General features: G+C 41.4%; 1 protein-coding gene across 2 annotated transcripts in view; it reads right to left on the reverse strand.

Moving 5' to 3' along the window:
* The window catches only part of UBE4B (ubiquitination factor E4B), a 48958-nt gene that overhangs the window by 6030 nt on the left and 28286 nt on the right, over positions 1–14642 (reverse strand). For both annotated transcript variants that reach the window (XM_075190258.1, XM_075190259.1), the window contains 15 exons: positions 14087–14213; positions 12358–12458; positions 11773–11887; positions 11545–11628; positions 10516–10572; positions 10180–10296; positions 9265–9363; positions 7183–7296; positions 6909–7107; positions 5887–6025; positions 4881–4980; positions 4528–4655; positions 3867–3965; positions 1692–1927; positions 663–789 (listed from right to left, as the gene is read on the reverse strand). In XM_075190258.1, the coding sequence (XP_075046359.1) occupies positions 663–789; positions 1692–1927; positions 3867–3965; positions 4528–4655; positions 4881–4980; positions 5887–6025; positions 6909–7107; positions 7183–7296; positions 9265–9363; positions 10180–10296; positions 10516–10572; positions 11545–11628; positions 11773–11887; positions 12358–12458; positions 14087–14213 (1842 nt within the window). The remainder of the gene's footprint in view (positions 1–662; positions 790–1691; positions 1928–3866; positions 3966–4527; positions 4656–4880; positions 4981–5886; positions 6026–6908; positions 7108–7182; positions 7297–9264; positions 9364–10179; positions 10297–10515; positions 10573–11544; positions 11629–11772; positions 11888–12357; positions 12459–14086; positions 14214–14642) is intronic.

Raw genomic sequence — 14642 nt, forward strand, 5'->3', positions numbered from 1 at the left:
TGTAGAAATAAACCAATGCATAAAATTAGGAAACTTAACTTTTGCCACCTATATGCAGTTGTGCATCATGTAATCCAGGATCCTCTCATAAGTCCAACGTAAGGAATTATGGGCAGAGACAGGGCAATGATTTCCTATATAATATCTGTGGTTACCGCATCCAGAACCCGCAGGATAATTAGCACAGATAACAAACTAAACAGTTTGGCAACAAACAGTGAAATAGAAACACTTATCTATATGCTGTCTGTTCATTTGTTCAATATGTTAGTGTCAGAATCTCTTTAAAGTTGACCTGTCACTTCCACACTGTGGATGTGGCTATTCTGTGAGATGAGATATCGTCCGGAGAATGGAGCTTATGAAATCACCAGGAACCAGCGTCTCATGAACACAAGTCATGCCTCATCAATATTAGTTATGTAGTGGTGCATCTGTCTTGTAGTAAATTTATAGTACGACACACAACAGAAATATTCTACTGCGTGCAGACAACAGGTCCCCGTCTTTTAAGTGTTTCTGTGAAGGGAGCACTAAACTGATATAGCTTTTATAAGATTAGAGACAATGTATATAGCATGTATAAAATTAACTTTAGTGCTTCTTTTATAGAAGAGGTTTAATTTACAGCAGACGATAGCTGTTTGCACAGTGACACTCACTTGAATTCTTCCATAAAAGTGCCATGATGACCTGGATTCTGCCAAAGGCTTTTGAAGATGGTGCTTATGTGATAGCGAATGGTGAACTTGTCATAGAACTCGCTGGTAGCACCAGTGTGCTCAACATCTGGAAAGAGGAAAGATTTCACTGCATGAAACAAGTTGTCAGTCCTAGGCTGCTCATAAACAGAAGCCAGTCAGCTACAGCTGCGGATGAGCTGGAGGCCGAGAGGAAACCAGAGAAAATCAGATTTTGCTCAAGTCGACAAAGCAGAACTAATGGGAGGAATCGCTCTTGCAGAAGACATGGCAGGGTTGTCCTCATGAACACAAGGTCATAGCACGCACACAGAGCTCACATTCTTACCCGTTAGCTACAGAGGGAACAGCTTGCAGCTCACTCATTCATTTTTTTTCAAAGTATATTTAAAAAGCTACATTTTTGCTTTGTTATAGAATTTAATTAGTTTCTGCAAAAGGCAACAAACTCTTTGAAAAATAATCTGAGCAAGTCAACTGTTAGAATTTGTGTCCTTGTGAAATAATCTATTGCTTCCCAAACACCTCCTCTTTCAGGAGAAGCTATTGCATAGGCCTTACTGTTGGAATGTGTGTACATATTTTACCGATATTTTAGCAATTTAAAAGGTAGAGAAAAGCAAATCTATGTCGCGGCTCCACTTTTAAACAGCCAGATGGGCAAGCATTTGCTGCAAGTTAAAAACTAGAGGATGGAAAAAGACTGGAGAGGAAGAAAATAAAAGATTGAATATGTGCTGGAACATAGAGGTGGCTGCAGATTATTTCAGGCACTTATCTGACCGGTCTGCCATAAAAGAGAACACTCAGATGGGTAATTTAGGGCTCTACAGCTGTTGAGGACCTTTAAGTCCTCAACTTCTCTCCGCAGGTTTCCTAAACTTGCCTTTAGAAAGTTGACCAGTTGTAAAATGAACCAAATGATTTCAACAACGGGGAGATCAGAGGACAGAACAAATCGTGGCGAATAATGGATACATCTCGCCTTACCTGTGTAAAACTTCATCAGGGAGGGCACAAGGAGTTTGGTTGACAAAGGGTGGCCTTCGATCATTTCAAAGAACTTCTGAGTCCGGTGCTGGATGGCTGGGTTGGTTACGAACATAACTTCTACCAGTTTGGCCACAAGGTAGGGGTTTCGGATATAGTTCTGGTTGCATAGCAGTACCACCAAGAACGTCGCAACATCCTGTGTGCAGGACTCGAAAAGAACCTGAGGAGCGTATCTAGGAGGGGAACAAGGACACACTGAGCAAGGATCAACATTAACAAAATCTATAATTAAAGCATCTACATAATGGACAACAAAGTTATGTAAAGGCCTATTATGAAGAAACATTTGTGTCTTCTATGTTTTGAAGTAGAGTGGATTAAACAAGGGAGGTAATGTGTGTGTTTGTATTACCCATCTATTTGTACGGTTTCCGTGGTGCGGTGTATACGGCTGGGGATGGATCTGTCATGTGATACCCCCAGATTGTATCAGGGGTACACCAGATTTCATTCAGTGTATGTTTAGTGGTTCAGCACAATGTCATTACCTTAATATACTGTATGATGAGGTGGTTTGAAATAACTGAGCATATATAATGCTGAATACTGAGACATTTGTGATGACAATAGATGAGGGAAAAACAGGAAATGATTATATAGAAAAAGATGTTACAAATGTAGATACTGTGTAACTATATAACACCCACAAAGCGGTGTGTAATGGAGAAACACTGGGGACAAATAGGAACAAAAAAAAAATGTAAGAAAGGTCATGAGTTTGTTTCTGGGGTTTTCAAGGATTTTTCAATCAATTTTACATTTTTTGGGAGTGAAATCCAAAACACCAGCTTGGTTCTGCCAAAACCAACACAAAAACATGAACAGTTGGCACTACGTTCACGTATAGGCCTATAGTGTACCAATGTCACAGAACGGACGTCGTATTGCTGTAGAATCACTGATCTGCTGCTGTGTTCCAGTAACAGCTGAGCACAGCGCCCAGTTCTCCTTCTATCTCCCAGCCTGGGGGAGGTACAGGGATTATAGGGAATTAATAATTAAAGGAGGATAATATTGGTTTTGTCTTGCAGTATAATGAAAAGTGAAAATTCATTAAGACAAAAAAGCAGCACAACCCCCATATACTAGGCCAGATGATGTACCCTGTAATACAGCAATAGGCAACCCAATACACTGGGGTGGTCGTACGCTGCGCCCCTTGAACATTACCCTTCATCTCCGTAAGAAGGTAAAAACCAATACATTTAATAAAAAAAAAAAAAAGAGACACCTACGTGCCTGTCCTTCTGCCTAATCCCCACACCCTCCCCCCTCCATAACCCCCCCCCCCTGTCCCTTGTCTCTCTTACCCCTCCCTTCTAGCATAAAAATTTAAAATAAAAGACATCTTGTTGCCTTAAAATAGTCTGCTTTATTTGCAGTTTGTACTTTTCCATGCCGTTTCTTCTTGTAACAAATAAAGTTTAAAAAAACCACAAAATAATAATAAAAAAAAAACAAACAAACACCTATCTGTAATAACCTGTCAGCAGGTCTTTTATACAAGTGTTACTGGTTACAACAAACAAAGCAGGAATGAGCTGGGGGCCGCAAGTGAAGGCTCGGGGGCCACATGTCACCCATCTCTCTAAAGTAGAACGCAAATTTGCCACAGTATAGGCTCAAACAGAAGGCACAGGAGGCTTTAAATAGAGAAAGTCAACACTTGTCTGAGCATTGCACTACATATGTGAATGTCCTACCAGACGAGGACCCTCTAGAAAAAAATAACGGATTGCTACTTTTTGTTATATTTATAACTATTCTCCGTTATATACAGACTTTTTAAAGTCCCCTGTGCAGACGCCTTATCCATAGACTCATTGTGTCGACTCATTATAGACCATAGATAGATTATGGATGTCCAGGATTTGTCCTACTTACACCTGGAAATATTCACCTGTAACTCACACTATTCTGCTGCACTGGTGAAACTTTCATTACTCATGAAATAGAATAGTTTTATACAACACGATAGGCTGATGGAGAGGTAAACATACACGGGAGGTTTTTTTTTTTCTCCCTCAACCCACAAGTACATATGATCTATACAAATACATTCTTTCCACACAACACCGCACATGTAACCTCTGAGTAAATCAGCGTACTTACTGCACGATAAAAAACAAAAATTCAGCTACATCTTCTACATAAAACTCAGGCAGTGCAGCAAAGATCTTGGGAATGTCGGGGTTTAAAGGCAGCGTCATACTATCGGAGAGAGAGAGAGAGAGAGAAGATCGATAAACACATTATATAGGGACAGGAATCCTCTGCTAAACAGTCAGCGTATGCTTTGAAATGGTTTGTTAAATCAATTGTAATAGCAGATAAAAAGGAAACCTGGTGACACATTCAAATTTACATGTTAAGGGAAATGAATGTGCCAATATGTCATTCTGAACCTGCGTTTATTAACCTTTAGAACACGCGGGTCAGCTAGAGGATTGTAAGGAAGAAAAACAAAAATGAAAGACAACAAAGCAGGGTTCTGTCGAGGGCACAAGAATAGAGAGAGTGCTCTTGGTTATGAAGTGTGTTGGGACATCTCTATCCCCGACTAATGGGTCTTTTAGGACTAAAGCAGAAACAAAATGTGAGTAACATTCCTTCAGCTATATAAACCCATAAGTAGTGAACAACAGGATCAGCTGCCTTTGGAATGTAACTATAGCAATGAACCATTGAGTGTGACCGCACTAACGCTGTACACACACACAAGTAGCTGTGTATACCAATAGGCTCCCACCACCTGAAGCCACGCAGCGCTTACCTTGGGTAAGCAGGATCCATCAAGCGTAATAGCAGCTGTATAACCATTCCATAGAAATTGAGGCATTTTCGGAGGAAGTTTTCATCCAGCAGACCGGCGTCGGCGCAGGCCTTGCAGCGCACTAGTTTCTGGAGAGTGAATGGGTAGACACATGTATTAGGGTTATAAAGCAGCACAGGTCATACGTCAAGTCTAGATTAGAAGACCCATCCCCTTGTCCACTGTAAACCACAGATATGATAAGCACCAGATCAGAGGACACACCAGGCCCCTGTCTTGTACAGAGCTATTCTAAGGCTGAGCAGTGAGTCGGTTAGTGATACACAATACTCTGTGGAGAACGGGGATCTGACCTTAAGTTGTGTTTTACACCGTTTCAGCATCTCTCTGTGCCTGGCGGACAGCGGGGAATCCTTCCACTGACTCTCGTTGTTCTTCAGCTCTTCCACCGTCCTGCCATTAGGAGAGGAAATGGGATAAGGGGGCGTCAGACTCAACAGTTGTGTAGCTAAACACAGCAAGCTGTGCGAGTGCACTCACACAGCTGTATGCTGCAAACTACTCCCCCTAGTAACATCAAACCATAACCTACACACTGTGTGATAGAACAATGCCAACATAAAGTATCTAACTGAAAGACACGACAGAACTTAAAGAGAAAGCAACAATCCCATAAGACATGGAAACTGTGAAGGGTCAATAGCACTGCGGTGGATGGTTAGGTCCTAGTATTCCCCAATGTGGCTGTAGGATGACTGGGGGATGAATGACCTCCCAGCCCCGACCGAGATCTGAGTCAGGCTTCAGTGATACAGAAAGATAACTAGCGCCCCCTATAGCCAGAAGCCAGGTAAGTAGAAGTGTACAGTAAAGAGCTTTCTTTTATAGTAGTGTCAGACTAGCGCTCTCCCGGCTGGAAAAGTGCCATCGCTTATAGCGCTCAATCGCTCCGTGCCGACACATTGAAGCGGACGGGTAACGATAATCTCTATTCTCCTCTATGTGTCAGTATGGAGCTATTGGAGCGCTATGAAAGCTAACAATTATCTGAAAAGCTGCTGGTGTACACAGTGCCTGTCTGACGCCACACAAATTACACACACACGCGTTTTACTGATTAGTGAAGGGAATTTCCCATCTATGTTGGATAAGTAAAAACTAAACCATTAACTCCGTTCTCACTGCCATCTTTTCTATTAAAACCAGACACTAGACACAATATCTCTTTGGGTTTCATGCTTGAACCTCCTCCCAGGCCTTAGACGTGGACATTAATGGAAAGGTAAGACAACACTGTGTAGTAATAAGTGTGAGATTAATGGGGAAAGATAGGTGTAATCTCAGGCGAGCGGCACTCACCTGTTCAGTTCCCGAATAGCTCGTAGCCTTCGGATATAGCGTCGGCAGCTGGGTAAGATGGCGAGGTGATGAGCGTGTAACGTTAGGAAGAAGCACTCCGTAGGAAACTTGGGCTCAGAAAATGACGATGGATCCTGACCTAGAAATGATTTAATAGCAATAACATACATTTAAATTTTTTTAAAATCCTTTATTTAGTGAGGAAACATAAAGACGAATACAAACATCACTATACGTTGGAAAAATATGAATATAAAAGGATTGTTTCCCCATTTGGTGTACGAGTTATATCTGTGGAAAGCGGGGAGGGGGAAAAGGATCAGAAATGAGGAAAGGAAGTAGAGGGAAAAAAATTGGGTGGGGAGTAGGAAAGGCTAAGACTAACAACACTGAAAACATAGCTAATGACAATACGTAAACACATATGGGGACGTACGCCCCATGTATAACATACATTTTTAATAAAGTTTTAAAAGTTTTCGTTTGTTAAATATTGTATTTCTATGTCCTAGCACAATCTTTAAGAGTTTGCACACTCTGCAGACAATGAAACAATGTTTTATAGAATAGTCTGGTAATGCTACCAATTACTTCACTGATGGCCATTCAGTCCTATGGGAGAGCTTTACAGAAGAGAGATCTATGTACCGCAAATAGATCTACGCATGGGTGACACTAGGTCACATGATCATTAAAGAGTCTGTGTCAGAACCAGACAAACAGTAATCGCTGGGACAGCCTCCTATCGGAGGCCCTGTGCAGACATGACTTTCTTGGGCAATTTACTAATAGTCATCTGTCAACGTTGCGATGATTGTGTTACTTATCGGGTCAATAACCGGAAAAATCTTAAATAGACCCCTATATCCTATAAACATAGAATATGAATCTCATCTATCATTTCTGGACAATTTACCTCCACCTTCTGCTCCCCAGGCTGTATACAATAACCCCCTAGATTACAATAAACCAGTTCATCAAACCTAACTATGGAGCACTAAGCAGAAGGAAATGACACGTACTCAGCTCTGACATCCAGCTGGTGACCTCCTCCATGGTGGCTTTGATACGGGTCTCATCGTTGGCCAACGCTATGCGACATTTAGGGTGGAATATATACATGGGGTCCACCGTCTCCAGCTTGATCTTGGTGCTGAGCTGCTGCAACACCCACAGGAAGTTTAGCATGAAGCCGTCCGTTGACACCAGCCGGTCGTCTGTCTGAAGGTGACAAAGAAACAGATCTATGAGCGGTGCCCTGCACTAGGAGGGAGGGGGCGGTGGGACGGACCGTACCTGCATCTGGGCCTTCTTCATGTTACCAGTCACTAGAGCAGCCATGTAATTCAGCGCTGATTCTCTGGTCTCTCCGTTCAGCAGGATACTATGCAGAATCTTAAACAATTCTTGCTGAAAAATACAAGATATCCATATTGATGTCATTCATCTAAGATTCTAGGATTAAGATTTAGCAATGGTTCATTAAGATTATAAAATAATGGTCATTTATTTATGATCCTCCTTCCGAAATGCTTCAATAGCACCAATAATGCTGCCCTCTTCTTACTATTGTTAAAGAGAGAGGAGAGGTGTTGTCAAAGCTCCGTCTATTTATACCAATGGTCACGATTAGAGGCATGGACACTCAACCCTTTATCAGACCGTAATGATGTTTTGGCCAGAATTATCCTTTAATGCACATATAAAACCAAGATACAGAATTTTAAGTGATTGAAATGTCATCTTATTTACATAATATAAAAGAAACAGCACATACTTTTCCATTACTATTATAATGCACAAGTGATAGTACATAAACGCCTGTAAATAATATCTGTATAAACATGGGAGTTCCGACGACACCAATTTAGTTTCTTAGGAAAACGTGTTTCCTGTTATTACAGCCTTTAAGAGTCATGTTCTATTCTCAAAACCTATATAACGGCATTCAGCCACCTATATAGTCCCTGAACTCTTCTAATAGACTTATCATTTACAGTACGTGGTGCATCACACACATATATAATAAGCTTAGTTACCAGTGAATGTTATTCAGGAACAATGATCAAAGGTGGATATAGCAGTAGCCCACAACAACCAATCAGACATTAGCTCTTATGCATCTAGAGCAAGGTAGACAATGAAAGCTGACGTGCGATTGGTCGCTGTGGGTAAATGTACATTTCAGCAATGCCAGTGGTGATATCTGGTCTCTCACACGCACACATTAACCCGGGGACAGAGCGCTGTAACAAGGCGGCATTTTCCATGCATGTAACATATAGGAAAGAATGTTTTACAGAACACATGGTTTGTTCATAAAAACACACACACTGGCCCAATGTGTGCATCACGTAACGACCCAACTTAAATGGCAGAGTAACAAAGTAGCCGTTCTGTATCTGAATTAAAGTCTGCGCAGCGGCACTAATCAGTAAACACGGATAATGAGTACAGACAGTACATAGGGCTTCCTGGAACTGGTACAGGAATATTCTGTATCCTTTCCACTTACTGGGAACTCTAACCTCACTTTCTCATCATTTCTGTTGTATGCAAGAAAATATACCGTATATAAAAATACTGTCTTTTGTCCCTACGCTTCGATAAAACCCTCCGAGTGTGTTAGTTCAGCTGAGAATGGTCCATCATGGTCTTATGCTCTGCAGCAGAAGCCCATGATTGTGTCTTACTAGAACCAGGATGTAACTGCTATTAAAATTAATAATAGTTCTCCAACACTTAGTGAGCTCCTATACTGGTCACCCGGTATAACTCGCAGATATCAGGAAATCTCATTCATAGTGAAATACTGCCCTCCAGTGGCTAAACTGTGCAACAGTTTAAATGCATACTGAGAATTACCAAACTATAACTTTACCGGATCATGTTTTATTTTAACATGACATTGTATAGTGATAATGGGCAACAACTGACCCTAGAGCAGCCTGCTTTATAGTCAGATGTGTTCGTTTAACACTTGCATAAAGTGCCCGATATGTGATTACAGATAGGTGTATCTGTCTTTGATCAAATGTCTCGTATTAAATTACTACTTAGATTATGTATAACGTATGGCCCTTTAAAAAGGTTAGAAGGCTGCATAATGCAGCCCCTGAACTATATTAGGTTACCCATCAAATTGTGCCAATCATATTACATGTAATCAGTCCATGCCTATTGGCGCTTACTGTCCAAGGCCCTACCACACACACAGTTTGGGACTGTAGAAGGAAACTGGAGCACCTGGAGTAAACCCATGAAAACCCGGAGAGAACATACAAACTCCATACAGACAGTGCCCAGTGCTGTGAGGCAGCAATACTAACCACTGTGCTGCCCCAACGGCTAATTATTCTTCTAGCTTATAATACTCACCCGAGCAGACTCCAAGTAATGCTGTAGCGACTGGCTGACCACACGGGTATTTTCTAGTGTAATAGTAGGACCAGAAAAGTATTTTTCGACAACTTTATTCTGTAAATAGAGACACAGGGGTACATACATAATCAAAATACACTAGAAAATTACACTAGATCTTGCTAATTCAAATTTTATTTTCTTGTAGCATGGAGCCAAAATGGGTTATCCTATTACCGACCAACACAATGTGAAATATATCAAAAACAACCTTTGAAGAATGGATTACAAAATAAAATCCCCCCCCCCCCCTCCCAAAAAAACACCAATCCTGGAGCAAGCAATTGCCTTCAGATGTCACAAAATTTAGTGGATTCCACCTGCGTACAATTAAAAAAGCTTCAATTAATTTAAGACTAAAATTCACCAGTCTGAGAGCTCCCAAAGTTAACTGGCACATTTCCAGAAAAAAGAGCTTCATCGTGAAGATCAATGAACATTCTAATCAAATCAGAAAAAAGGTTACGTAAAACCACCAAATCAAGGCACAGTCAAGTCCATCACTAAGAAATGGTGAGAATACGGCGCAGCTGTGAATTTGGCTACAACCGGCCATTCATTGATGCGAGAAGGGCACTTGTTAGGGAGGATAACATGGTAGAGATGGGAGAAACTGTCTATGGCATAATAGCTCCGGAACGTCACAAATCTCCCCTTTATGGGAGGGTGTTTTTTTTTATCTATAATAAATTAAGAGGGTTTTTTTTATCTTTTATTTGAAATTAGAGTTTTTGTGGTTATTTGCAAACTTTGTTAATAAATCTATTTTCAAGAAAGAACTTCTAAAATAAAATGAAGACTGACAACGATATGTGCACCCTGTACTCATTCTTCTGTCGGAGTAAAGACCACAGCAGATTACTGGAGACTTACATCATCCTCGGCAAACACGGAGAGGCTGAAGAAAGAGCCGAGGTAAGAGAGGCGCTGCAGCTCCCGGCCGCTGGCAGGACTCAGGGGTTTGGGCAACCAGAGCGGCAAAGAGGCAATCTAAGATGGACACAATATATGGAAATAAGGCAAATGTTTACGTACATAAAGAATATGTGTGTGGTGTCACCCTAACACATGTATGCCAGTGCTTGGAGTACACAAATCCTGGGTAGTGCCACCAACACACAGTCCTCCCACGTGTACACAGGACCAGCAATCACATGGTGTAACGTGTACATAGCAACGGTCATTACTATAAGCAGTAATATAACTTACCAAGCAGCAGACAGGGTGAGTCTTTCCAAACTTAATCTCGCAGAGCTCACCTAATGCCTGCAGAGACAGTAAATGAAGAATCACTTGCAGGTATGCCGTACAATCTGTTACAAAGCATCATTATCGTGGGTCCGTGGTCATGGTGTTAGTGGGATCTTATTAAACTAACTTAACTCCCTGCTTAACCCAACAGGAGCATTTAGCGTACAAGACATTGCGGACTACTCTTAATTGGCTTCCCATAAACTTCAAAATAAAAGAAAAAAAATTGCCAGGCCTTGCCTACACACCCTCCATAACTCCTGTACCACTTATATTTCCAATCTCATGCATAAAACCTCTCATCCGCTCCCCCTCATATCATCTCATGTACAACTGCAAGACCAACATAATCTACTGCAGTGATGGCTAACCTGTGACATTCCAGGTGTTGTGAAACTACAAGCCCCAGCATGCTTTGCCAGTAGATAACTAGCCGATAGCTGGCAAAGCATGCTGGGGTTTGTAGTTTCACAGGTTTGCCACTACTGATCTACTGTGTGGCTCTGGGAAGTGCACTGGGCATCGATAAAACAGCTGCCTGGTGATGCAAGTCAACAAACTTATACAGTCAGCGGGATAAGTACACACTATAGTATAAGTCGGAGGCTTAGGGGAAAAACCCAGAAGATTGGGTTGTGGTGCATCAGATATACACACAGGATATAATGTCAACATAATAAACGTCCTTAAGTGACTTGGCTGATAGTCTCCTATATTATAATAATGGTGGAATCAAACACAGATGAGACTGAAAACAAATAACTGCAAATGACATCAACAGCCGGAGCACGTTTCCTGTTTGATCCGACACAGTCAGACTGCGGCATTTACTGCATCACCGCTGCCATGAAGATAAATAAAGGAATGCAGTGAAATGTCACAGCGAGGCTGAAGACTTCATATTAACTCCAGCCTTGGTGTGTGAACGCGTCACCTTGAGGTCAGCCGTCCATGTGTACAATGCAGCTGTAGGTGCAGGGTCCTTACCATTAGGGGGTATTTGAAGTTATCACTGTCCAGAGAACACTCTTTAGCAGCCAGAGCCAAGCCTTGAAGAATAGGAATAAAGATCTGCGAGAAAGACAGAAACATTAATGTACAAATGTAACACGTAGCCTCTTGTATTGTGTGTAATGGGACAGTAAGTGATCAGAGACAGACAAATAACTGTATAGAATTAGTTCTGTAACAGACAGTAAAAGGGTCTTATTTCACCTGTTTAAACACCTCCTCGTCTTGATATGTCGTCCTCACTAGTTCCTGGATGAAACCAAACGGCAGGTTCCTACAGAGCATGTATGGCACCAGGAGAGACTGCTGCTGTACAGACCTGGAGAGGAGATACAAGAGCAGAAATCACTATATAGCTGAATGTATCCAGCTCAAGTAAAAGCCACTGACATGGCTATATAAAAGGCTGTATGATACACATGAAATAACTGGGGTGTTTATACCCTAAGTAGGTCCACCATGCTCCCTCACTCCTCTTTAGGAGGGCGGTACTTCCCTAGCAGAGCAGACACAGAGTGAGTGACATCTTGGTAAACTTGCTACACTAGGTGGATTGGTTTATTCATAAACACAATCATGATAGCAGTTTAAATGACTGCGTACTGTACGAGACCCGTCTAGACCATGTGCTAAGTATGTGGGTGAAGCTTCAGCTGTCCGTAATAGAGGGCAGGTATTACTGTACATAACAGAGCTGCAGTGGGTGCCAAATTAGTGCACCAACAAGTGGTCACAAGGAGGCGAATGGGCAGCCCCAGTATTACAGCTTGGCCACCTTCTGGCGCTTACCTTGGCTGAGTGAGCGCCCCCTGTAACACCAGAGCGGCATGGCAGATACACTGTGACCGTATCTTGCTCAGGAGCTGGCTCACGTCTGGCTGGCTGCACATCTACAGTGGGAACAGAACGGGGATATTACAAAAATACATACAGACAACTCACTGCGGAGAGAACCTTATAATTATATAGCTGGCAATCAGCCTCACTGTAATAATGCAGAGACTTCTAGAAACAAACTGTATCCTAATCTTTCCAACATCACTGGTCAAAGGTAATACATTCTTTCAGTATGGTGGTCATGTTAGGACATCAACCTGGTCCTGTTCAATTCCCCTATAATCTGCCATCTGGCTCCCTCTCTTCCTATCCTATGGACCCAGACTCATCCCAAGTGATCTCAATAAGCCTATTGATAACCCCAACGACTCTGCCAAACTTCTCTCCCTCTCTTCCTCCAGTGACCTCTCCTAATCTCTGTAATCGTCACTTCCTTGATCTCAAGGGCCAGTTTTATCTCCAGTTTTACAAAATAAATCGTCCTATAGTGCTCAATTTCAGGCCATTGCACAAACAAAAAGAAAAACATAATTATAAATACAGATAGATAAAAATGATACTAATAATAATAATAATTAAATTATATGGAAATAAAAACAAAAACATCAAATTAAACAAATACAATATCGGTAAACATAAGAGATGTACAATCGCAGCTAATGTGGGTCAAATGGCAACAATACGTACGTAGCTATTTCCACATATATTATGTCCAAAATGTTAATCTTATAAATTCTATTGTTTGGTCGTAATGATCGACTCCAGCGTATCGCATAATAATCAAAACAATATCCGTGGAAGTGACCGTTCGTGGGTGCAAGTTCAATAGGACTTGGTTCCCTCTTGTAATATTCGGCCCAGATGATATCTGATTGAAATAACATCATCTGGGCCATATAATACAAGAGGGAACCGAGTCCTATTGACCATACACCCACGAATGGTCACTACCAGGGATATTGGAAGTGATCTATATTGAGTATATTGGACGGCATCCCTTCCCTTTTTTGCTTTTGTTTTGATTATTATGAGATATACGTTGGAGTTGTTCATTACGACCAAACAATAGAATTTATAAAGATCAACATTAACATCTTAGACATGATATACGTGGATATCACTACATAAGTATTGTCGTCATTTGACCCACATTAGCGGTGATTGTACATCTATTATGTTTACAGATATTGTGTTTATTTAATTTGATGTTTTTGTTTTTATTTTCATATCATTTATTTATTATTATTAGTATCATTATTTTTATCTATCTGTATTTATATTTATGTTTTTCTTTTGTCTGTTTGTGCAATGGCCTGACATTGAGCACTATAGGATTATTTATTTTGTTTACATGCTATTGAGATATTGGGAGAATCTCCCTACATGCTGCTCGTCTCAGGTCTAGAGTGACCTCGTGGATTAGAGCGCTTATTCTTTCTATTTTGTATTCAATTATCTACATTTTTTACCCCAACTTGCCATTCCTGTTCTCTAACCACAATCTCCTTTCCTGCACAGCCCCCACCACCCAAATCCCCGTGTCCTCTTTCCTTCCACACATGAACCATTGTCATAAACCATTAAACAAATAAGATACAAACACACAATGTAGTCAGAAGTGGACACTACCAATATCCTGACATTGTACAGTAATTGCTGCATTCTCCCGTCAATCTCTTACCTTTGGTGCTTTCCTCTCCTCTATTCCCACTCTATCAAAGCACTCAATGAGGTAGTTGAGCATCTCTGTTTCTTTGCACGTTTCAATAGTGAAATGATCGCTGCAGGACTCCGCACTACTAGCTCCACTACAGAAGGGAACAAATAACAACACTTAGACCCTGCTCCCAATACCACCTGTCCCACCATCTGCTGCAAGGAAACAACACAGAGTTAGTGATCTCAGCAAATCACAGGCAGCAAACTTCACATGGAGAAGTATAGATTAGTAGGCGTTTACTGCAAAGCCTCAGATGTGTTACAGTTTAGTACATAAGGACGTTGCACTGACGGCAGTTTCATTACTTCCGTCCCACAAAGCTGAACACGGGGACAGGACAGAAGCTTGTATAATACACCTTACACACGGCTTCCATAATTACAGGGTACGGAGATATACACACCCCAAGCTAGGCGCACACACACGGCTAGAGTCTGTATAAAGATACGCGGACATACGGCCTGTGGCGATTGTCTATTATATAGCAGATCACATTCAGTTTATTAAGGTGTGCTTC

This window comes from Mixophyes fleayi, chromosome 11 (genome assembly GCF_038048845.1).
Source record: "Mixophyes fleayi isolate aMixFle1 chromosome 11, aMixFle1.hap1, whole genome shotgun sequence".
In the NCBI taxonomy this organism is placed as follows: Eukaryota; Metazoa; Chordata; class Amphibia; order Anura; family Limnodynastidae; genus Mixophyes; species Mixophyes fleayi.